The sequence below is a fragment of the Lissotriton vulgaris genome, chromosome 4_1, assembly GCF_964263255.1.
Source record: "Lissotriton vulgaris chromosome 4_1, aLisVul1.2, whole genome shotgun sequence".
NCBI classification, from domain to species: Eukaryota; Metazoa; Chordata; class Amphibia; order Caudata; family Salamandridae; genus Lissotriton; species Lissotriton vulgaris.
In genome coordinates, this window is record NC_141691.1 from 920,813,880 (window position 1) to 920,839,951 (window position 26,072).

At 40.8% G+C, this 26,072-nt stretch overlaps 1 protein-coding gene across 1 annotated transcript in view; it reads left to right on the forward strand.

The window, feature by feature from the left end:
* The window catches only part of SYCP2L (synaptonemal complex protein 2 like), a 1,791,741-nt gene that overhangs the window by 1,036,353 nt on the left and 729,316 nt on the right, over positions 1–26,072 (forward strand). Inside the window, exon 23 of the mRNA XM_086966882.1 lies at positions 17,428–17,485. Coding sequence (XP_086823008.1) covers positions 17,428–17,485 — 58 coding nt within the window. The remainder of the gene's footprint in view (positions 1–17,427; positions 17,486–26,072) is intronic.

Here is a 26,072-nt window from a genome sequence, read left to right on the forward strand (position 1 = left end):
TGTGGCGCGACACATTACTGTGTCGCGCCCCAGCCGTAGGTGTGTCGCGCGAGGAGATGGCTTCTGCCGGGAATCGGCAGAGTCGAGCTGCAGGGGCTCTTAGAGGTGGTAAAAAACAACAAAGCCCTATTAAGATGCGCAAGGTCTTTAAAGACGTGTGAGGTGCTCGGCACCCGAGCACTTCACACGTCTTTAAAGACCTTGCGCATCTTAATAGGGCTTTGTTGTTTGTGTGAGCGGCCCGGGCTGCCACACACGAGGGGGTTGGGGGGGGGGAGGGGGGGAGTGAGGGCTGCATGAGTAATGGTACACATTATTCAATTGTGCAGCAAAAATGCCTTTGCGTGAGCACAAGTGCATTTTATTATTTTTGTTACTCCTTTGGGAAAATATGTTTCATTGTCACACCTAAATTGGTTCCTAGTTTCCCACTAGGCCCTGCGCATTGGAATAACATAAACAGTAGTATCGACGTAGAAGTGCGGATCTTCCAGGCCTCTACTGACTATGCTAAACTTAATTGGGTTTGTTACCAACTAGCTCAGAGATCACTGGAAACTTTCTTGACTGAATAGGAAGTGATCAGCTTCCCTGGCACAGACAAGAAGGGATTCAGTTTTCCAACAACCGTGCAACATGACAACTTTGCTCCTCAGATCAAGAGTCAATCTCTAGGGTCGTGTGAAACAATGGACAGTTATTTTACTCAGTCAGGTTAGTGCAGTTTACTTTCACAATATGTAGAGAATAGAGAGACGGGCGTTTGTCAATAAAGGGTTAACATTTATTGAACAGTCTCTCTTCTCGTACAAGAGAAATGAATTGCCACAATTGCAAGACTTATTATAAAAAGTACGTACAGTAAGATATGTATTGCAAGATAATACTGTAAAAGCATTGATATGGTTTCTTAGCCATACAATGGTTTAAAAGTAATAAAACATATATACATTCATATATACATTAGGCTAAAATACTCAGCTGGTGCTTCTAACTACGCCTACCCCAGTGTACCTGACCTAAGCCTAATACTTGGGAGGGGAGTAAGTAAGTAGCTTTAAGTTAAGTTGGTTTTGCCAAGGTTTGCTTCAAGAATTCTCACTAAGGGTTTAGTCAACACCATACCTCTGAATAGAATGATGGAGGTCTGGTATCTCCTTCAGGGAAACTCGGTATCCCAGTCACCCGCAAGGGTAGACCAGAAACGCTGGAGCTGAATTTCTCAGCAGGAGAAAGACAGCGTCTCTCTTCAGCGCGTCGAGGAGAAGGAGGGGGGACAGCGTCCGCGGGCAGCTGGCATCTGCTAGGCTTTTCGCAGAGGGATGGCTGTTCAGCTCCTAGTTTCACCACACCATCGTTCGCGCTTTAGCAGCGATAATGGTATCAGCAGCTTGCATACAGCAGCTTCATCAAGCGACGGGCAACAGGCAATTGCTTAAGGCAACGTTGGTAATATTTATACCTGACAGGTGCCTGGTTTGATGTAAGTTTGCTGGACATAAGACGTCAATTAAAGATGTCACTAGGAAGTGATCGCTATCAGTTGCTCATTAGAGTTCCATTACAAATCAAAACACAGCAAGCTGGGATTTCCAGGTTTGCTGAGTTTTTATCTTGTTGAAGAACTCGGAGTGTTAATCTAGGAATCTCAGATAGTGACTTCTGCTCTGTCATTGCACTAATTGGTTGCAAAGGAAGTGGCAGAGAAAACTATTCTGGAATGTGGCTCTGTTCGTGTGAGGCGAGAGATGACTTTCTGAATAACGCACTTGAACGGTTATGCCAATATAGGGAATAAATGGATTTATAGCCGAATAGGGGCATAATGTCACAGTATCGATCAGGATCCTAGATAAGCACGCAACACCCACTCCACGGGTTCATGTCCATCAAATTACTAAAACTAGAGCAATAAGATGCATGTCTAACATTGCCCACCCCAAAATACATAAATGCATTTGAAATAGGCGTATATTGTAATACGTGAAATTTAGGTACTGTACGTTTTTGAAGCATAGAAATCATTCAAAAATTATTGCATATGAAATCAATGAACGATTATGCAAAAAGAACTACACATGAAATATCTCTGAAACAGAAGAAGGGCGAGATAAATCATCACATATAAATGCATTGCAATAAATGTGCTAGAGGCTGGTGTAAGGTTGTTATGTCTCTAGATGTGTTTAGAGATAGAAGTGTGAAGCTTCTGTTCTCTAAGAATAGTTTTTACTTTAAGCAAAGAATGGTTCGTGCCAAAAAGGGTGAATATTAAAAAGTGTTCAATTCAAAAGAATTATTGCTTGAACGAGGAAAATAGAGTTCCAACGCTTTTAGCAGTTTTTGTTGTTCAAAACTGAAGGCCGAATTCAGAGTTCATGGGAACGCTGTGTGTCGGAAAGCTTCTCAAAAGTTATTGTTTCTGTACGGGTGAGAACATCGTATCAGACAGGCTCTCAAAGAATTGGTCTACAAAATCAGGTGACAGTTCAACCAAATTCGATAGTGCTGTAACTTGGCAGGTGTGAGAATGATTGCTGTCATCATAGTCGGGATCAGCAATGCTCACAGAAGGTCGTACCTGGGTGATGCTGCTTTTGTCACTCGCTCCACTGTTACCACCTAGTCGTAGCACAGGAGTCTCAACGAATGCCCTCATCAGGATTGGTAGCCGCTGGGGAAAACACAATGCATGAGCCGTTATCGGACTGAGCAAAGTATCGACGCCCATTGGTACTGCTGATGGAAGTGAAAGACAGATGTCCAACACGCACTCATCTCCGCATAGCATACATCGTAGTACCGGTAAGATACAGTTCTGCCATATCGGTCTGAATGAAAGGAACCAGGTCATGTTTAGATCTCTCAGCCTGGCCAATCCAAGGACGTTAGTTATCCTGTCCCGGTAGCGCATTGCTAGGATTGTCTCTTCCATTCCCATGGGAGCTATGTCTGAGCTTTGGCTTGCCATAACGAAGCAGGACGGTCAAAAATAAAATCCCTGCTACAAGTCCCAAAAATAAGGGTATGCCGCCAAAAACAGAGTGGAGAAAATTAGGAACGATTCCCAAAATTGCTTGAAAAGGTGTTAGCAGTCCCGTAAAAATAGTCTTAAATATGCCTGGGATGCCTGTGGCACTAGACATGTTAAGGAGTTGGCTAAGCATTTCTACGAAATGCACGGGGCAATTTGTTGATAAAAGTTCGTGAACTTCCGTAGCTGTCCTTGCAACTAGGAGATCATACGTCTCTTTTGATGACGTTATGGGCACTGTTGTCTGCAAAAGCACAGACTTCATTTTGCTTAAAGTATCAATTCATATAGAATAGAGATTCAGACGAGGCCAGATGGCAGTCTCTGTGTCTACAGGCCCGCTCGGAAACAATGCCTGCATACAGCATTTGACCATGGATGTTACACTTACTAGATAACTTTTCCCTGGCACAAGGCCACAACATCTGTGATCCGTTCTAAGAATGTAACTCCCGTTTGCAAGTTGCATAAAGAAGGGCTCTATCTAAATTGCAGGTGTGACAAGCTGGTGGCATGAATGGTAATTTCCATTCAGATTTTACATATCCTTTACCCAATCGTTCATACTGGCCAGTAGGTATGTATTCAAGGCACTTTTTAAATCGGAAAGTTGTTATCGGAATAGTGATAATTCCGTGTATTATCCATTCAATGACAGGACTCTCTGACATTGTCAATGGTAATCTCTCAAGTTTTTCGATGCTCAGGATTGTATAGTCTGCTCCTTTCTGTGCCAAACTGATTTGTTTATCAGTAAGGTTAAAAATGGAAAATAATGACGTTGTGTTGATTAAACACCAAGGCACATAGCCTGAATGAAGATTTTGCAGCGTCTAGCCCAATTGTACAATAGAACGTAATTGAGATTGGCCTTGCTGTAATATTAGCAGGTCTCTGTCTATTATGTCAAAGGCAGAAGATACAATATTGTCCAACGAATATATTCTGGAGGACAGAGTCATTAACCCATTGTCCACTACAGAAAGTGATTTTTCCAAATTAATACGATCAATTTCTCGTATTTTCTCTGCTGTTTCAAATTGTGTGACTTTCCAAGCCTCGTTGTACGCGGAATAGATACTGGTCGCTATGAAACGCTTTTGACGCTGTTTGCGTGGTCCAAGAATGAAATCGCGCAAATCAGCACCATCTTTTAGTAAAGACAAGTGTTGCTTAATTTCAGCCAGTGTGGATGATGTTAGCCATTCGAGGCAGAGTTTCCCTACACTGTATGTTGTTACTATCCCTGGATGTTGTCTCTGGGAGTATCTAGGGTCTTGTCTGGTCATTTTTAACCCCTGTGTTTTATTCAGGAATCTATCTTGACAGCTGTTTGTGTCAGTAGGCCAGATTAACCACTTTTTCCAATCAGGATGTGTTCTGTTAAAATGTAAAATATGTGAAACGTCTAACTCAATATCTGTAGTTGTATTTTCGGGTATTGGCTTTGGAATAGACGGTTTGTTTAGGTCTTTGATCCTAGCTAGGCCAAGACAGGATGTTTGGTGAATTGTCATTTAAAAACATCATTTGTTCTGGTATCATGCAGGTTCTGAATAGTGCTTCAAGGCCCTGTACCTGCCAATCTTTTGTACCCCAAATGGTTTTTGTTTCAATGTTATTTTTCCAATAATCAAAACCAAATGTCATCATTTTTTCATAAAATGCTTCTGAATATATCAATTTAGAATTTGTCAGCATTGTTTTCATTCCTGTTTTATCTAACAGTTTGTAATAAAACGTTTCTGCATCACTGGTGTTAAACCCTGAGAAGTATTTGAATTTCTCAAAAAATGCTTTAGAACTGCTTTTAGGTGGTGTAGCACAATGTTCCCATTGATTATACATAAAAACATTTCTAGGCTGTGCAGATTTATGCAAGTAATGATCACCATAATATGTGTAGCAGAATAATTGCTCATAACTAGATGAACCTTGTAAATAATCATGTTCTGTGAATCTAGCTGACATTACTAAATCAGACATCATGTCATTAATACTGTTAAAGTCCCAATCATCAGAGAATGTATTAGGTTTTACAAAGTCACTTAAGGAAACCTTCAGTTGATGAGGATACTTCAGGATTTCGACCGGACCATAGATCTCATAGTCAGTTTTCTCCCATACTATCCCACCAGGTATTGGAATTGCTGTGACATTTACTGTTGACAGTTCTCTTTTCTTCACGTGGGATGATCTGTGTGGTTTCAGGACTAGGTTGATGTTCTGACTTGCTGTGTCCATTCAATTGTAATAAACTTTCCTAAAATTAAAACTAAAATTAGGCATAGTAGGAGTATGAATACCCCTGAAATAATCCATTGCTCAATCAACGGTGAAACCAGATACAATTCTTTGATTTGTTGAAGGAGTCCTGTTGTATTTTCTTTAGAATACTTTTTTCTTTCTGGCATCACTTCGGAGTCATTTTGATCTTCAGAGAAGTTGTCGAAGTTGATGAAATAACCAGAGGCAGTTCTGTCAATTGATGGGATTGTTCTTTCAATCTGTCTCTCGGTAGCACTTTCTGATGCCACATTAGTGTAGACTGGTGTTTCTTGACGAACTGTTTCAATCTGTGTCTCAAGAGGCACGAGTTCCATGGCATTATTGCATAGTTCTTCTCTGTGCACTGCAGGTTGAACGTATGTGATTAGTCTTTCAGTTTGAACCTCTTGGATTGTTGCAATTTTGGGTATTCTGTTGTTTCTTGGGAGTCCACTGGGCCTACTGTTGATTATAGGCCACATGGTTGTGGTTTTACCAGGTCGATAGACACGACTCTGTTCTCCTTTTTACCAGCAAGGGGCGGTAGTACAACTGATCTTGTTCCGGTGACTGCCAAGACAGGTACTGCTTTTCTGTAAGAAGGCCCAAATTCCTTCTTCACCGCGATTTTTTCTCTGACTAGATCCCCAATCTTTGGAATCCAGACAGGCCTTGCTGGGGCTGTTGCTTGTGGTGCCTCGTCAGTGGTAGATGGCTGTTGCTTTAACTTTATGTTGCTTAAGGATTTTCTTGTTTCATTCAGTTCCTGTAAAACAGCCAAACGATCTTTGATGTCCAAGTCTGTTGTTTTTTCTTGTACCACTGATATCTGACTATCGAGGTCCTGAATGTTCATTCTAATTCCGAACAATAGTTTGTATGGGCTGAAACCTTTTAGAGAATTTCTTGGCAAGTTATTAAGACTGGTCTGGACACTTATTAGATGTTTGACCCACCCAGCGCCTGAACCTAATACCTTCGCTGTTATAGATCGCTTTATGTCCCGTTTTTTTCTTTCTACCACACTATTCCCTTCGGGGTGCGACGGACAAGAATACCGCAACCCAATTCCCTTGCTGGCCATGGCCTCCTTATAAGCTCGAGAGCTAAAAGCAGGACCCTGGTCAGAATGGAACGTGGTAATTGCGTATGTGCCGATAAAGACTCGCAGATCTTTTATAACTGTTCTAGCGTCAGCCGAGCGCTGTAGGCCTCATTTTTTAAGTGTGTTTAGTCTTAGCTATTAATAGGACGCAGGATGGGGTGTAGGCAGCGTTACGCTCTTTCTGATTGGTAGCCGGTAGCATGGTTCATTACTGCGATCCCTGTTGCAGTTTTCACAGTTGCTTGCAAACTCATGGATGCCTTCACTCATTTCCGGCCACCAGTATACTGATTCTAACTCTCTCAGAGAGTCCCTGATTGTTTGGTGTCTCAGACCCAATCCCATGTTTGCGTCTGCTATTAAAATATTCTCCGGTTCGTGTTTGGAATTACCCTATCCCCCACTCCAGGGATTCGAGCAAAAGGAACGGAGTTTGCATCGATTAAGTATGCATAATTGAGTGGATAGTTCACGGGCAGTGCTGCACAGTCGCCTTTTACGGTCGTTTTCACTGCCAGCATGGTTTCCCCGTCTATGTATTTTTCTGTACGCTTTTTTGTGGCTACGGAAGCCGGGTTAGTTGCTTCCGCTGTGGCTGTATTAGCCAATGAATTCCCTGCAACGTGAACGCCATCACGTTGAAGACTCTGTGCGTGAATCACGTGAGTCTTTTGTAGTTCTTTGTGTAAAAGAGCTACCTGTTTCCAGAGCAATTTATGCTTTATTGTGGCACCTGTGTCATCTTTGTAATCGTTTTCAATCCACCTCTGCAATTTATTGTTGTAAGAGTTGACGCAAAAATGAGAATCGCACACGATAAGTGTCGGGAATTCACGTTCTGCATTTTCGAGCGCCATCTTTAAACAAATGATTTCAGCTCTCGGAGCCGAACAGTTTCGCAATGATTCAGTTTTTGTTACTTTCGGTCTGAATTTACCGCACAGCCAACGACCTTTAAAAATCGCACAGGCTGCATCGTAGGATTTGCTCTCTACGTTGAAATGCTGTACAAATCTGTCTGTATAGATTATACAGGCGTATTGTGGCAGAGGCAGAAGTTCGATTGGCAGAGGATATTCTTCTTCATATTTTAAATCATTCAGTTCTTCGAATTGCGTGGCGAAATAGTATTTCACATCTTCCGCTCCTAGAGAATCTACACACTGTATCCATTTCGGATCCAGTGACACTGTAGGCAGATTTACTGGGCTGAATAGCGCCTCGAAGGCGGATTCCGCTGTGAGGATATTAATCCTTTTACCATGTGCTAGTTCTCGTTCATTTGCTAATGCAATTTGCACTGCTTTCACAGTTCTTTCTGTGAGACTGAATGCTTTTTCTGCTTGTGTGTACAAGTGAGATTTGATTGAAATTGGTACCTTTTCTCCCTCATTAGAGGTTAGGTACGTGAATCCGCATCTTCCTGGGATGACTCGGATTACAAGATTGCGTGTGCTGTCACGTGTATCTAATTTAGTTTTAGCTAACATGTCTGTTTGCAGTGATCTCAAAATTTCTGTGTGTTTTTGAGTCCATTTGATTTGTTTAAAATCAGGTTTAATTAGTTCGTAGAGAGGTTTAACCCTCTCTGCGTAATTTAGAATGTATGTTCTTCCGAAATTCAGAAAACCTAGTATGGATTGTAAATTCTTCAGCGTTTTTGGAGCTTGGAGTACAGCGCACTTCTCTAAGAAGTTGTCCGCTAGGCTTTTCCCTTCACTTGATAACTCGTACCCTAAGAATAGTACTGTCAGATGGGCAATTCGAGACTTTTTAAAGTTGAATTTGTAACCCTCTGCTGCGAACCCAAGTATAATGGTGTTCACTCTTTTCAAGTGAGTATCCAAGTCGTCGTCTGTGAGATACATATCATCTACGTAAGATAATGCCTCATCATCATATATTTGTAGTAACTCTGTTACCCTAGCTGAGAATAGTCCTGGGCTGTTCTTGAACCCCTGTGGGAGTCGACAGAATTTTTCTGCGACCCAAATGCTGAGAAAGCGGTGAAGTATCTGCTTTCTGGTGCAATGTTTTGACAAAAGAAACCATTAGATATGTCTAATGTCGTTTTATATTTTTTCCTAACTATGTTATTCATTAGGGCTGCACTATGCGAGTTTTGTACTGCAAATGTTTTGCAACATGCATTAAGGTGTCTGTAGTCCAAAACTAAACCATATGAATTGTCTGGCTTGGAGACAGGAAACAAAGGATTGTTCATTTGAGAGGTGCATGTTTCAATCACCCCCTGGTATTCAAGCTGATCTAAGATCTCCCTGACTTGTTTTTTAGCTTCTTGCTTAATGGGATACTGCTGTTGGGCAGTTGGTTCATTTTTTAATTGGATTTTGTGAGGAGGAGAGTCCTCATCCCATCCTACATGATTTTTATATAATGCAGGTGCCTGGGCTACTGCCCATTTCCTTGCATATGTATATTTTTTGTGAATCGGAATGTGATTCGAGAAGGCAGGCATAATCACTTCTTCGCCATGAGGGCACTCCCTGACAAACTCTGGGGGCCAATCTTTTTCAGCTAACAGACTATCATAGCCTTTTGAGAGTTTATCCCAAAATAGACCCTTTATTTTCCTAGTCTTATCACCCTCTATACGCAATGTTATTTCGTATATTTTATGGGGCTCGCTAAGTCTGGTGTCGGCAGTTTCAACCTGAATGTATTCATTCGTGTCCACTGTCTCCAGATGACTCATCAAGATCTTGCGGGCTATACTGATTTCTGCTGCACTGTCCAACATTGTCAATGCCCACTCACCGTTTTTCAACTGTGTCCTCAGTATTCTCGGCATGGTTAATTACTCTAATACTGGCTACCTTCTTTTTTTGAAATTGAGATTTTTTACTCTGAGCAGGTTCCTTGTCTTTGGACTTGGTGTGCTCTCCTGGGTCTGACCGTCCTCTTCTTTCCGATTTCTGCGAAAAAGATCGAGAGGGACGTGTATCAATACTTTGATATCTATCAGGTTTTTTCAGATTATGCCTATTTCTAAGGCTATATCTTTTCTCAGAGGGCTCCCTCTGGGGAGACTGGTGTTCTCGAGTCGGAGTTCTTTCCCTCCGTCGAGGAGACCTTCCTCTGGACTGGAAAACTTTCTCCTTGGGAGTGGATTGTTTATTTCCATCCCAGCTCTTTTTAGGAGTGTTTGAATTATCTTTAATAAATATTTTTTCAGGATTTTCGAGCAGTTGGGGTTTTACTGGTTTCCCACCCAAGCTGTCTCTACCTAATTCTTCATAGCATTTTTCTATGATTTTGGCAAGCTCAACTGGCTGATCTTTTATATCTGTTTCCTTCAACTTCTGGCGAATCGCCACAGATGCTGCTTCTCCTTTTATATTAGCTTATATTATAGCCGAGACCTGCTTGAAGTCTTTCAGTAATTTCATACCAAGAGTTAAAGCGGGCTCTGGACCGTATTCATTTTGAATCTGTTTTAGCACTTCTGGTATTACCGCCATAGACGGAACACCGTGTGTTTTTGTGTAAATGGAAGCAAAGACTGTACCCCAAGTGTCGCAGTCCTCCACGTGTGGTGCGATTCCCATAGGAAGGCAGATTGTTAAGATTCTGTGTTTCTCTATAGGGGTAGTATCAGGAAATACTGCCTCTATTTGAGTGATTTTCTGTGCTAACCAGAAAGGAATTTGTTCCCGTTTTACGGGTGTTTAACCAAGACATGACTATATGTTCTGTGGTGTAATTTTATTAGTGTTCCCCTGATGAGGGGTCAGCTGTGGTATATTAACAGCTGGTTGGACAGTTGCAGTCCGCATTACATATTGGACTAATTGCCTATGTATTTTTATAAGTGTTTTTAGCTGTACTAACAGCTCTTCTCTAGACATTTTTGCAATGTCCGGATGTGGTGTGTAGCTGGCTAGAACCGGCTATGTTGCTCCTGGTCTACCTAGTGGACCGAGCCTGGTAATATGATCATTATGTTTTAGGGCGCCATTAAACCAGAGCAGGTGCTCTTGGAATTTTAGTGGGATTTCAGTCTCCTCGAAAGGAGCGTACTCTTCCGGAGGTTCCTCTATTTTGTAATAGTGAAACTCTTTTGTTGTAGCGTTTGCCGCTGGAAAGTTTATCCATGAATAAAATACCTCTGTCTGCCGATATTCGTGAGCCTCTATCACGAAAATTACTGTACCACCTTGTGGTGTCAGTCTGTTCTCTAAGTTTTAAAGTTATAGATTTTCTTAAGTGGACCGGGATGATAATTGCATCCGGGTCAATGTGTTCGGGACCCTGCTGAGTCGCATCTGCTGTGGCCCCAGTGGTTCCGTTTTCTCCTGGCATTGTATAAATGCAGGTTTTGCAGAGTTGGTCTCCAAGGAGACGAAGATTAGGTGCACAATATTTTGGAACACTGTATCCTTCAACGTTGAATAAACCAGAGCTTTACAAAGGAATCTCTTCCTACTGAGTTCGGGCGGATTTTAACCTTTCACCCACTCCAGACGTCTTTTGGAGTATTTACGGGAGAAAGGGGTCTGTGTGAAATATTCACGACTGAGTTACTCTAATGTCTTGCGTTAGTTTATCGCCTTACCAAACGTTTGGGCGCCATGTAGTGTAGTTCCTAGTTTCCCACTAGGCCCTGCGCATTGGAATAACATAAACAGTAGTATCGACGTAGAAGTGCGGATCTTCCAGGCCTCTACTGACTATGCTAAACTTAATTGGGTTTGTTACCAACTAGCTCAGAGGTCACTGGAAACTGTCTTGACTGAATAGAAAGTGATCAGCTTCCCTGGCACAGACAAGAAGGGATTCAGTTTTCCAACAACCGTGCAACATGACAACTTTGCTCCTCAGATCAAGAGTCAATCTCTAGGGTCGTGTGAAACAATAGACAGTTATTTTACTCAGTCAGGTTAGTGCAGTTTACTTTGACAATATCTAGAGCACAGCTTTCCAAACTGTGTGGCGCGACACATTACTGTGTCGCGCCCCAGCCGTAGGTGTGTCGCGCGAGGAGATGGCTTCTGCCGGGAATCGGTAGAGTCGAGCTGCAGGGGCTCTTAGAGGTGGTAAAAAACAACAAAGCCCTATTAAGATGTGCAAGGTCTTTAAAGACGTGTGAGGTGCTCGGCACCCGAGCACTTCACACGTCTTTAAAGACCTTGCGCATCTTAATAGGGCTTTGTTGTTTGTGTGAGCGGCCCGGGCTGCCACACACGAGGGGGTTGGGGGGGGGGGGGGGGGAGTGAGGGCTGCATGAGTAATGGTACACATTATTCAATTGTGCAGCAAAAATGCCTTTGCGTGAGCACAAGTGCATTTTATTATTTTTGTTCCTCCTTTGGCAAAAATATGTTTCATTGTCACACCTAAATTGGTTACCTCCTGCCCCTGCCAGAAATAAATCTGATTTCCTGAATACTCTATATTTTCTACATTTTCATGAGCATGTCCACCCTGGAACTCCCACGCCCTGCCCCTGGAGAGGATTTACTCATGCACACTGGTACAGCAAACAGGGGCAATATTTTGCCCGAATAAGTGAATCCGTGCATGCAAATTTGCCGCTTGTGAAACCCAAAAGTGAGTTTGCAGTCATAAATTGAGCCATTTGCAAGTGAAAATTGAAATGACAAATGCCAGCCATTTGGCTCTGTGAGTCAGACCTGACATTTTAAATCGAAATGCAGGTAAAGCACCTTCTGCTCAGCCAGTGACGTCATGAGCCCGCCCTCCCCCTCTCCCCTATTATCTTTATCAGCCACAGACAAGGATTGCCCTTGTGCCACTAAAATGTCACTGAGTTGTTTATGGGCAGTTTCCATCACCCGGTTTTCTGATAGCTGCTCATACATGATGTAACATACAGGGATGTGGGTCAAGGAATGGATATTGGAAGGAGCAGTGGAAGGAAGGAAGGAACGAAATATGGGAGGAGAAGAAACAGAAAGTAACAACATGTGGAAGGAAGGGAGGGAGGAAACAGAAAGGAAGGAAAGGTGGAAGGAAGTGACGAAACAAGCAACGAAAGGTGGAAGGAATGGGAGGAAACAGAAAGGAAGGCAAGGTGGAACGAAGGGAGGGAGGAAAGAGAAAGGAAGGAGGCGTAGTTACATAATTTAAGTGACACTGCTATCAGGGGATTTACTTACCTTGTGGCAGGATACTGCATGGACAGGCTTCTGGGAGCCCCACCGTGCCTGCAGTCTACCGGCACATGCTGCACGCACAGATGGTGGTGTTGGGATAAATGGCTGTGCGCGCATCCCTGTGTCTTTCCCTATTTGTGCTTTCATACTGGTGTGTGTGTGTGTGTGTGTGTGTGTGAGTCAATGAGTTGGTACCTTCGGATTTGCTTCCAATTGCCTCTTGGCATGGTGTTGTAGTATTTAACATGCAAGTCCCTACGCTACCTGTTTTTTTGTGTTAGTATGTTGTGTTGTTAGCATGTCGTGTGTTTGTGTTAGCAAGGCGGCACCCTTTTTTGTTTTTGCTCATTCATGTTTGTTTGATCCAGACATTTCTTTGACCATGTTTGTGACTATATTTTTTATGTCAGGTACTATATTTCTTGCACTTGCCCGGATGCATTGGCCTCTGTATGTGTGTCTGTGATTGTGTTTTTTGTACGCGCATCTGCCCAAGTGCGTGCACTGATTTGTGTATTTTTACTCTCTCTGTTGCGTGTACCTCTGTTCTGTGTAGGGGCATTTGGTCGTGTTTCTTTTTGTGTTCTTGTTTCTTATCGGAGTTTGTCTGCGTGTGTGTGTGCACTGGTTTGTATTGTGTGCTCCTGGGTCCATGTTTGTTTACATTCATGTTTAGGCTTTCCAGCCTGCATTTATTTGCCTTCCTGTTTTTTTTGTTTCTGAACCTTTTTCTTTGTGTAGGAGTTGTTGAGTGTGTTTGTCTGCCTGCGATGTTTTCTACATTTGCTTTGCGTATTTTTTTCACAGCTGTGTGCAAGTTTAAAGCCAGTTGTATTTGAAACATCTAGCAGGGCAGATATGGTTTCAGTTACTTGAGGGTGTACTGTCAAAAGAGCAGGTGCTTCCGTTTTTGTTTTGGGGTGCTCCCGGAGAGTTTGTCTAGTTTCAGCATTGTGTGTTTGTTAGTCAATTGCCCTTTGTGTCTAGGAGAGTGCAAGCTTTTGTGTATGCCAGTGTCTGAGAATTTGCGTTCATCATGCCGGCGCTTCTTTGAGTCCTCTGTGTGTGTGAGTGTGTGTATATGTGTGGGAGAGCGTGTGCTCGAGTCTGGAAATGTCACATATTTCTATGCATGTGATTGTTTTTGAACATGTCGGTCATCCTTTGTTTATTTATGCATGTTTGTGGCAGAGTATGAGGGGGAGGTATGGGAGACGTTTACATACCCCAGCACTATAAGCAGAGTATGAGGGGGAGGTATGAGAGACCCGTTTACATAACCCAGATACCCGCTTCTGTGGTACGGTGTGCATTAAAATAATTCATATGCGCTACAGGTGAAACATGTTTTCTAAGATTGACTTTTTCATCTTTAATGTTTATTTTATTATATAGATACTAAGGGCGCAGGTGGCAATCGGCCACCAGTTCCGCAATAGATCAGCAGCACGGACGTTATTATGCATGAACAATGGTTGTGGGCATGTGTCAATGTGTGCATGATTATATTCTTGTTTCAGGCACAAACTTGACCTTGCTTACACCTAGTTTTGTGAGTCACTCTCTTTGTTAGAAAAGATTCACAATTGCTTCATTAGCTATCCTGCTTTCTCAAATTTGCTTGAAAATGCACCATTTGCCCACTATTTTTTCAAAATTTTCTCAGGGGGAGAACCCCCCCCCCCCCAAACCTTCCTAAGGTGGTATGGGCTTGCGCGCTGCGCACGCGTTAGCGTGTCACACACACGATCAAGATTGTCTAAAAGGTGTGTCACTCACATGAAAAGTTTGCAAAGCTATGATGTAGAGAATAGAGAGACGGGCGTTTGTCAATAAAGGGTTAACATTTATTGAACAGTCTTGCTTCTCGTACAAGAGAAATGAATTGCCACAATTGCAAGACTTGTTATTATAAAAAGTACGTACAGTAAGATAAGTATTGCAAGATAATACTGTAAAAGCATTGATATGGTTTCTTAGCCATACAATGGTTTAACTGTAATAAAACATATATACATTCATATATACATTAGGCTAAAATACTCAACTGGTGCTTCTAACTACGCCTACCCCAGTGTACCTGACCTAAGCCTAATACTTGGGAGGGGAGTAAGTAAGTAGCTTTAAGTTAAGTTGGTTTTGCCAAGGTTTGCTTCAAGAATTCTCACTAAGGGTTTAGTCAACACCATACCTCTGAATAGAATGATGGAGGTCTGGTATCTCCTTCAGGGAAACTCGGTATCCCAGTCACCCGCAAGGGTAGACCAGAAACGCTGGAGCTGAATTTCTCAGCAGGAGAAAGACAGCGTCTCTCTTCAGCGCGTCGAGGAGAAGGAGGGGGGACAGCGTCCGCGGGCAGCTTTAGCAGCAATAATGGTATCAGCAGCTTGCATACAGCAGCTTTATCAAGCGACGGGCAACAGGCAATTGCTTAAGGCAACGTTGGTAATATTTATACCTGACAGGTGCCTGGTTTGACGTACGTTTGCTGGACATAAGACGTCAATTAAAGATGTCACTAGGAAGTGATCGCTATCAGTTGCTCATTAGAGTTCCATTACTAATCAAAACACAGCAAGCGGGAATTTCCAGGTTTGCTGAGTTTTTATCTTGTTGAAGAACTCTGAGTGTTAATCTAGGAATCTCAGATAGTGACTTCTGCTCTGTCATTGCACTAATTGGTTGCAAAGGAAGTGGCAGAGAAAACTATTCTGGAATGTGGCTCTGTTCGTGTGAGGCCAGAGATGACTTTCTGAATATCGCACTTGAACGATTATGCCAATATAGGGAATAAATGGATTTATAGCCGAATAGGGGCATAAGGTCACAGTATCGATCAGGATCCTAGATAAGCACGCAAGCACATATTGTAGACCTAGCTCAATATAACCAAGAGCAAGATCAGAGCAGAATACTGGTTCCGCAATATGCTACACCCAATGCTGTTTCAGGTATTTTGCCTTTTACTTCACTCAAAGGTAGGAAACCAGGATTCAAACGTGCTCATTATTTGGCTCAAATGACGTAAACCCACATAGTTTAATAGAGAAGACACAATTGATAAGGTAAAAATACATCAAGACAAATATAGTAATTGGAATGATAAATTGGGTGCTGTGTACTGCAGTTGATCAATGGGTCATGGTCAACAGACCAGCTACATCAAAACAAATTCAATCCATTCTCAGAACTATTGGAGATCAAAGAAGTAAATAGAAATGTTGTGGTTTTAGAGCGTGGATGCACCTGGAGCATGGACAGGTAGGTCACGTGTCGTGAGTCCCATATTCTAGGAGCTAGCAACCACATGTGCCCTGGTATTTGTGTGAATCTTAGGTCAACCGGAAAATAAGTTTGTCACCCTTCGGTGTGGTATTCTGGCTTTGTGATGAATTCAATTTGCACTAACTTTTGTCTACTGTTATTCAGATATTTATGTACTCGCAGTTCTCTATATAATTTTGTTGAATTAGGAGACTTGTTGTAATTTATAATGGTAAAATATATTCCCTTCTCCCGGTTTCCCCTTATCCACTTAGTTCTTTCAGTGCCAGGGGGTTTGGCATGTTGGGTGAAGCTCAAATATAACGTTGCAGTGTGGAAAAATATTTGGCACGTTGTGGCTGTAGAGCAGAGCTGGAAGCGTATCACTTTAATAAACCAGACGTATTATTACCTGTGTTCTTCTGGAATTACTTCAACAAAGAATTTCATTTCTCTGGCTCATTACAACCAGTGGTGTCATAAAATTAGCATTTACAGTACAATGTTGGGATGGGCTTCAGTAGAAGTCAAGGGGCAGCTTTTTGAATGGCTTGAAGCCTTTGATGGCATGTAATTATGAAGACCTAAGAAGACACTAGTACTGTGGTCGAGTAGGAAGTCATATTAGCTTGGACTACTTGCCATTGCTCGGAATGAGGCAAGAATGGAATTCTTTTTCAGGGTTTTATTAACAAAGTGTATAAGCAGTACAATTAACATGAGGGACAAATTATAAAGGAGTATTAACTATATAGCCTATATTTTTCATCTTCTAGACAGCTGATATGGTCAATTGATTAAGCCCACTAAGGAAACAACGAGGGGGGAGGTTTTTTACTAGGAATGAGTGCTTCTATCTTCTCAAAATTAGTATTTAAAGAGTTTTAAGCCATCCAGAAGGAAACTAATGTCGTATAAGCATGGACCTTATGGATAGTCTGTTGTTTTCACTGTCAATTTAGAAGTTGTTGAGCATCATTTGGCACTACCTCCAATTGAAAGATATTCAGTCATCGGTTCCAATGCATACTGGTGAATCGGAACATGATTCTGCTTCCTTTTTTACTTTTTGTATAACAAAGATATGTAAACTAACCATTTCTCTCAGATCTATCATCATCCGAGTGACTGAATAGCTGACCTAACAAAACAGGCTAACCTAGAAAGAACAGTCTTGCATGATCAACACACCTTTAGATTTATCTGATCTGACTACTTAGGTACCAGAGTCTAGGTAAACGTAGTTTATTACAACAATCAATTTAAAATTATTTTGTATTCTCCACATCACTCTTTCAACTTCCTTGAAAAGTTATGAAATGGCTTAGTAGAATTTGATCTTGTGAGACTTACTTTTTACATTCTTCACCCAAGCTATTGGGGATGTGTAGTTGAATTCTGAAATTTTAAAAACATTGAAAAGCTATTTTTCATTTAAGGGACAAAACTGCCTGTGATTATTATGGTCAAACCTAAGTTCCTAAATATTAATTACTGTGGTCATCTAAGCTTACTTTGGTATAGGGTTTGTCTTTTTTAATGTGTGAAAATAATAAGCAGTGATTCAATGTGTTGTTTTTATTATTGACATTAAATAACCTACCCTATCTTTCTTATAGTGAACAACCAATTGATGTCTCAGGAGAGAGTGTAGTTATCTATGATGATGAGTCAAAGGTATGCTTATTCTCCATTTATGTTTCTTACTTTGTTACCTTTTATCTAAGAAAAATTGAAATGCTCTTTACCTTAACAGCAGGTAGAACTATAGGTGTTAAAACAGTATTTTCCTTAACATTCCTGCCCCTTTCTATGGATAGCAGCCCTGCATAGACACATTTCCATAACTACTGTAACTGGAAAATTGAGAATGTATTTAATCTTTAGGGACTAGTTTTTTCATTTCTCATTTAAGAAAGACTCCCCCGAACAAAGTTACAGTCCCACACACCAAGCCATAGTGGAATTCAGACAAAGAACAGTGACAAAGAAAAAGTGGACATCACAATTCTCTTCAAATTACATATAATGTTCAGTTGTGACTGAGGAACTAGCCCCACACAGTTATTAAGCTCTAGGACATTGAGCTTTAATCATATGTGATAAAAAAGCGGGTTCAATTGTAGTCATCCGAGGTTGACTATTTGCAATCCTTGGGTATCCATGGCTTGACCATGAAGAGTAAAATGGGGCTCCCAGTCTTTAATCCGAAAGTAAATGAGCTCGACAATGAATAGAAAATCTGAACAAGTGAAAATATTTAAAATGTTGATTAGTATTCTGGGAACCAAATAATATAGTAAGGATTCAGTAAACTAAGGTGAAAAGTCGAACAGCTCATCGGAGAGTTTCAAATCATGAAGTAGTAAGCACCCTGGAGGGATTTGAGAGTGTAAGAAGTACCACCTGCACTCGAAGCACATTGGTTCACTCAGAGCAAAGTAAATGTTATTGTACAGACAGTTGAAGCAGGTAAGGAAACAATGGCCAAACAGGCCTTAACAGGACAATAAATGATGTCCTAACTTAACTCCAAAAACATCCATAGTAGGCATCACAAAGTGCAGGCGTTCATATCAACCCAGGTTCGCCCAGCTCTCAATGAGGCAGCTGTCATGGCGGCTTTGGTTGGCAGCTGCAGTTGACAGTGGAGTCTCAATCATCTGCTCCTGATATATTTTACATCCTGAAATTGAAAGATTTGGTGGTCTTGATTCATAGCACTTTCGGTCTGGCGGAAACCATCACTCTCATCAATTATGGCATTTCAGTTGGGAATATTTTGATCTAGGGATTTGGGTCATAGTTTCTTTATGAGGTTCCCTGCCTATTTACATCTAATGCCTTTTCCTGGCCACCAGATGATAGAACAAGTGAACAACTCAATGCCTTACAGCTTGGCTGGTAAACCAAAGGAGATGCCCATAAGTCAAATGTTTTGTGGACACTCACACTCTTCTACCACTGAAACACATCCTTCTTCCCCTTTTTGCTGTTATAGGTACTGTCACATTTTGCCAATTATTAAAGTCCATATGAGCGGAAAAATCAGCTCCAGATTTCCAGAATGCCATGTTTTTAAGTCTCTTCCGACGGTTGCTCTTGTCTCTGTCAATATGAAATTAAGTTGGCGTAATAGGAACTTTATCAGCAGGAGTGAGTGCTGAGACACTGCATTGCTTGATAACACTCGCTGTCTGGAAGGAAAACCAGGACAAATTGAGCAAGTAAACTGATAATTAAGGTCAACAGTGGTGGATTCTACGCAGACAGAACCCACTTTATCACCCGATTGGTGACTATCATGTTGTGTGCGGGCAAATTGAGAAGCAAAGTAATCTCTAGAAAGCCCAGGCCTTAATATTTTGAGATGAGGTTTGGGGTGCTAAATGTTGAATCGGAGGAGTGGCATATTGTTGCATAATTTTGATCTTTGGTGTGAGTATGCGGCATGCATCTATGAAGAGTGCAGAGCGCACCCCTCATCCTCAAGAGAACAGTTACCTGATTTGAGGAACCTCTGAATCACCACAATGTGCTGGAGAATCTGGAGCGGAAGCGGGCATATTTAAATTCTATTGTCCCAAAGGAACTGGAGTGAGTCCTGTTGAAAATGTCAAAAATTTGTCCTGTGTATTATTTTCCCTTTCTGGCTAGCATATTGGAAACCCGCATTAACACGAGTTTCTGGTTCATGGATATATTGAAAACCTCATCACGTGGGACCAATTATTAGGACATGTCTCTTCACCGGGGACCTGCCCTCGTGATACTAAACACATTGCTCTTCCTTTCCTAAACACGCACAATCCTGTACCTTTTAATGTCCTGTTCATATATAGATCTGGCAGCTATGTGATCAGCTTTGTGTTCTTGCCTATTTACCAAGTCATGAACATTTATGGTAAGGTCCATCATAAATTAAGTACCTTCTTTTGAGGAAAGTTCAACAGGTTAAGTGTGGGAAATATAGATCGCCAGTAATCACAGGGAGGACTGCTGTCACTGCCCGCATGTTTCAGTGTCGATATGCTGCTCTCCAGTCTGTCTGATTGAGATCAGGATCCCAGATTCTATCTGATCTGTAAGGGGATTTTAGAGATAACGTGTGTGTGGCTGAATGTCTGATTGTTCCTTGAAGCAGTTTGTAATAGGTTTTTTTTGCATTATGTAATACAACTAAAAACAAGCAGATGGAAATGGTAGGCTCATACTGTGCTACTAGGGATACGAGTCCCAGATCCTGCTCCAGGGCTGAGTTGCTCTCTATCAGCTTCTATTGCGGTGGTCTCAGGCGACAAATGTACCACCACAGGTCTGAATACGAGTAGGCCTTTTTATCTGAATAATTTTATGAGCTGAATTGGCATGGTATTTATTTTACTTTTTTTTGGAAATAAGGTTTTAGGAAAATGTATATTTTCAAATTATATTTGTTAAGTTTTTATGGTCTTTTAATGTTTTATTTTAATAACTGCCCCTTGTACATTTATTTTATCTTTGTGCTTTACGGCTTTTATTAGCTGAATAAAGAATCTTTAACTGAGTAGGTCACCGAATATTGTAAACCCTATAAATCTGGCTCTTGACACCTATTATGATCTTTGGGGAAATAGCGTGGATTTTAGTGACTACCTTACCCAATGCCGCTTGCCCCGGTAAATGTCTAGTCCTTTCCTCTTGTTAAATTCTGACAGGTTTGACCTGCTGAAATTTAAGGAAGAGTGCAATCTTTCACACCTGGTATTTACCACGTGGTACCTTGGACTATACACAGAGCAGAATGCTAGCACAGGTTCCAAGATGATAATAGAAGTATGGAAATTAAGCCTGGGAGAAAGGATTTCTTGAATCTGAAGGGATCTGATCAGTACCAAGATCAGTCAAGACCTACAGATCGTCTCAAGCAACACAATAACCTTGAATGTTTGTTGGGCTTCCCCATTTGTCCACTTAGAAATAATGTGTGAATATTTGTTATTTAATACCTTTTCTTTTTGTAAAATACTTTTTATTGAGAGAATGAACACAGTTAAAGCATTACATGACTGGGAATAAATGTAAAAAGAGATAAACAAAGGCTAATAAAATCTATTGAAACAAGGAGAATACATAGTCACATTTGCAAATATGATAATGGAAATAAATATTATAAGAGAAGAGTAATAAGAGTATAGTCATAACATCGTAATAAAATGTGTTCCATAAGAAAAAAAGAGTATGTAATTTGTATGATTTATTATAGAAAAGAGAGAAAGGAAAGAAAAGGGGAGAAGAAAAGCGGAACAAAAGAGGGAGAGGAGAAAGAAGGAGAAAAGGAGGAGAAATGAATAGATTAAAAATGGGTATTATAAGAGAGATGAGTGTGAGGACAGAAATGTAGTAAAAGGTAGCCATAATAAATCCGACTTAATCTTTAAATAAATAGAAGAGTGGGAGACAAAAGCAATTCTATGTTTATCACAAATTAAATTCCACCAAAGCAAAGAGGATAATTTAAAGTTGTCTTTCCAACATATTAATATAACTTTAGAGGCAACAGCAATAAAAAGGTCAAATAAAATAGTTTTCGAAGGGACTTGGTCAAAATCGGCAGATATAATACCTAAAAAGATATTTTGAATAGCAATGGAACATCCCAAGAAAAAAGCAATAAACATTTCGACCATATATCTTTCCAAATATCATTAACCTTGAGACAATAATAGAGTAAATGTATCCATGATCCTTCAGAAAAAAGACAGGACCAACATAATAGTGAAATAGAATGGTGAATTTTGTGAAGAAAGAGGGGAGTAATTACAACTCTGTTATAAATAAAATATAAGGATTGTGTAATGTTGGCAGCTTTGGAAGTTTTGAAAATCTTCTGCCACAATTGATCCCATTGATAAACAGACATTCGATAGGAGATTTACTCCAAGAGCTAGTAGGTAAGGATAAGGTTTTATATATAAAAGAGGCACTGGGAATTGGTGTTGTGTGTCGATTTAGATACCATATATAGAATTCCCAATGTATGCACTTATATAGGTACAATTCACTTTGCCCTTATTTAGGCATAGAAATCTAGCCCTTATTTAGGCATTGCTCATGCTAACCAAACACAGGTATGGTCAACTACATCCAATCCTCTTTGTCACAACTAGTTCTTGGAAAACCAGATTCTTAAGATTTTGGGACTTCCCCTTGCCTGGATATTGATTTCTCCAAGCACGCATTTATTATGCATGAACATCTATTCTTTAGGGGTTCATTCATGACGTTCTTATGCCTGACTTTTACGTCAATACTGACATTCCTAAACACTTTCAATGTATAAATATGCGTTCACTTGCCATGGCAAACCACGCACGATTCAGTGCGGTTTGGCTATCTACTTGTACGACACGGCTAGCCACAGCAAGTCCAGAAGGAAAACCACTCCCCAACTGATGCACTGACCAGACTGTTATCCTCCTCGCCGAGAATCTAGCTCCAGTGTTTCTGACTCCCCTTGCTGGGTGTTAGAGATTGAGTCCTGGAAGGAGATACCAATCTCTCTCATTCTAAGGTATGGAGCTGATTTGAACCTAGAGAAACGTTTGGCAACTCTTGGCACAACTAAACTAAACTATAGCTAGACAGCACCTACTTCTTCCCTTGTACTACACTTAGGTTAGGTATACTGGGGTAGGATTATTTTAGATGCACCAGTTAAGTATTTTAGCCTGTTATTTATGTATGTATTTTTATATGTCATAGCTGCAGACCATGCTATTTAAGTAATATTTTATAGTACTGCTAATGCTGTACGTATTATCCTTCGCATTCTGTCTTACGATTGTAGCAGTTCATATCTCTTGCATGAGAAATAAGACTGCTCAATAAACCCTTTTATTGAAATGCCCACCTCTCTATTTCTGTGCAACTCTATGGAAACGAAGCATGCATGATTGACTGAGAGAAACTGTCATCTACAGTTTCCATGATTCTGAAGATATTGTTCCGACTCTAGGGGAAACAAAGTTGTCATGTTTATGCGGTTGTCCGAAACGAATCCCTTCTTGTTCATTTGAGAAAGTTTCTAGTGACCTCTGAGTTAGCTGGCACACACAAGTAATTAAGTTTAATGTACTCAATAGAGACATACTGACCTCAGTCCTATGTTAAATCTATAGTGTATATTATTTCAATGAGCAGAGCCTGTCAGGGATATAGAACTACACTACATGGCGCCCAACAGTTTGGTAAGGCACTAATTGGTTGCTAGATACTGAAGTAACTCAGTCGTGCTTTTCTCAGAGAAGCTCTACTCATAATACTCCATAAGACGTCTGGAGTAGGTAGGGATATATCCGTCATAGCGGAGTAGGATAAAAAATCCTATGTATTAGTTTTTTGGTTTATTCAACGTTGAAGGATACAGTGTTCCAAAATATTGTGCACCTTATCTTTGTTCCCTTGAAACTTGCTCTGCATTTTTCATTAAACAATGACTGAAAACGGCAACAACACCGAAACCGGTGGAGCTGCAGGCAACAACGCCATAACAGTTTTAACTTAACAGCTTTTATTAAAACCGATGAGAATTATATAATCATTCCTATTAATTTAAGGAGAGCCATCACTCTAATACTTATAAAACATGGCCTAACACCAGGAGGTGGTAGAGCAGTTTTTGTGATAGAGGCACATGAATCTCACCAGACAGAGGTATTCTACCCATGGATAGTATTCCTCGAATCAAATCCAGTATCACTAACGTTTAACTTCTACAAAGAAGATGATCCACCAGAGGAATATATTCCTTTCGAGGATATTGAAATGCCACACACATACCAGGAGCATGAGCTCTGGTTTGAAGGCACTCTAAAACATTTAAATCACATTACCAGGCTCGGTCCACTAGGTAGACCAGGAGCAACATGGCCGGCTTTAGCAGGTTACACACTTCATCATGATATCGAAGAAATGACTGATGTAGAATTACTTGCTCAACTCAGAGTTAATCAAAATCTACAGACATTTAGTCCAATATATCATGCGGACTTTGACAGTCAAACAAACATTAGTCATTCGACAACAAACATCTCACCAGGAAAATACACTAAAAATCACTCCACAGACTTTACACGCAGTCATGGGTAAATTTCTTGCTAAACTTGAACAAATTCCATTCTGGATAGCTCAAAAAATTACTCAAATCAAAGCAGTATTTCCTAATACTAGCCCTCATGAGGAACACAGAATTTTAACAATCTGTTTACCAATGGGGGTCACACCACATATGGAAGACTGCACCACTCGGGGCACAGTCTTTCCTGCTATATACACTAAAACACATGTTGTTCCGTCTATGGCGGTGATACCAGATGTCCTGAAACAGATTCAAAACGAAAACTGGGCAGAGCCTGCTCTAAATTTAGGTCTGAAATTACTGAAAAATTTTAAACAGGTCTCCTCAATAATATTATCTAATATTAAAGGAGAAGGAGCATCAGTGGCGCTCCACCAGAAATTAAGGGAATTTGATGTAACAGAACAACCACAAGAACTAGCCAGAATAATTGGAAGATCCTGTGAAGAATTAGGCAGCGACAGTTTGGGAGGGAAACCGTTTAAACCATAACTGTCTGAGAGTCCTGAAAAGATCTTTACTTAAAACAATCCTATGTCTTCTAAAAAGAAATGGGAAAATAGCAAACAATCTTCCAAAGAGGAGCGTTCTCAATCCTGAGGTTCGTCTCATCAAAAGGAGCCCTCTGAAAGGAGGTATACCTCAGAAATAGGGATAATTTGAGAAAACCTGACCGGTATCAAGAAACTGATACATGTTCTTCTCGTACCTTTCAGATATTGTCACAGACATCTGAAAGAAGAGGACGGTAAGAACACAAGGAGCAACGCGTGAAGTCCAAAGACGATCAACACGTTCACAAAAGTAAACCTCAATTTACCAAAAAGAAAGTAGCAGGTCAAAAAATCAGACATGCTGAGGATTCTGAGAACACAGCTCAAAAATGGAGAATGGGCTCAGACAATGTTGGACAGCGCAGCAGCAGCGCAGCAGAAGTATCAATAGCTCGCCAGAACCTGAAGAGACTTCTGGAGACAGTGGACTTGAATGAAGACATTGAAGTTGAAACTGCAGATATCATTTTAAGTTCTCCACATAGGTTATATGAAATAACACTCCGGATGGAGGGAGACATACCAAGAAAAGTGAAAGCACTCTTTTGGGAGCGACTTTCTAAGTGTTATGATATACTTCTAGCAGAACAAGACTGGCCATCAGAATTTGTCATAGAGTATCCACACGGCGAAGACATCATCATGCCAGCCTTCCCCACCATATTCCAGTACATTTAACATCTATTTATGCCCGGAAATCGGCAGTGGCCCTATGCCCCAGGATTATACAAAGATCATGTAGGATGGCATGAGGATTCACCTCCCCACAAAATCCAGTGAAAAATCAACCAACTGCACAAAGGCAGTATCCAATTCAGCAAGAAGCTAAAAAAAACAGGTCCGGGAGATGTTAGATCAACTTGAAAACCAAGGGGTGAATGAAACATGCACCTCATCAATGAACAATCCTTGGTTTCCTGTTTCCAAACCAAACAATACATATTGTCTATTTTTTGATTACAGACTCTTAAACTCTTGTTGCAAAAAATGCACACAGTACAGCATAAATGAATACAATTGTGCACAAAACATATAAAACCACCGTAGACATTTCAAATGGTTTCTTTTGTCAAAACATTGCACCTATAAGTAGGTTTTTGACCGCTTTCTCAATAATGGGGGCACAGCGTCTGCTCTGTTGTCTCCCTCAAGGATTCAAGAATAGTCCTGGGTTATTCTTAGCAAGAGTAACAGAGGTACTACAAACCTATGATGATGAGGCATTGTCATATGTTGATGATATCTATCTGACAGACGATGACCTGGATAGGCACTTGAACACGGTGAACACCATTTTACTGGGTTTCGCCTCTGAAGGGTACAAATTCAATTTTTAAAAAATCAAGAATTGCCCATTTCAACATCCTTTTTCTGGAATATGAACTATCAAGTGAAGGGAAAAGCCTGGCAGCCAACTTTTTAGAAAAGTGTGCGCTGCTCCAACCTCCAAAAAGGATGAAGAGCATAGTCGATTCTAGGTTTCCTGAATTTTGGAAGAACTTACATTGTAAACTACGCAGAAGGGGTTAAACCTCTCTACAAATTAATCAAACCTAATTTTAAAACAGTAAATTGGACCCAAAAAACACAA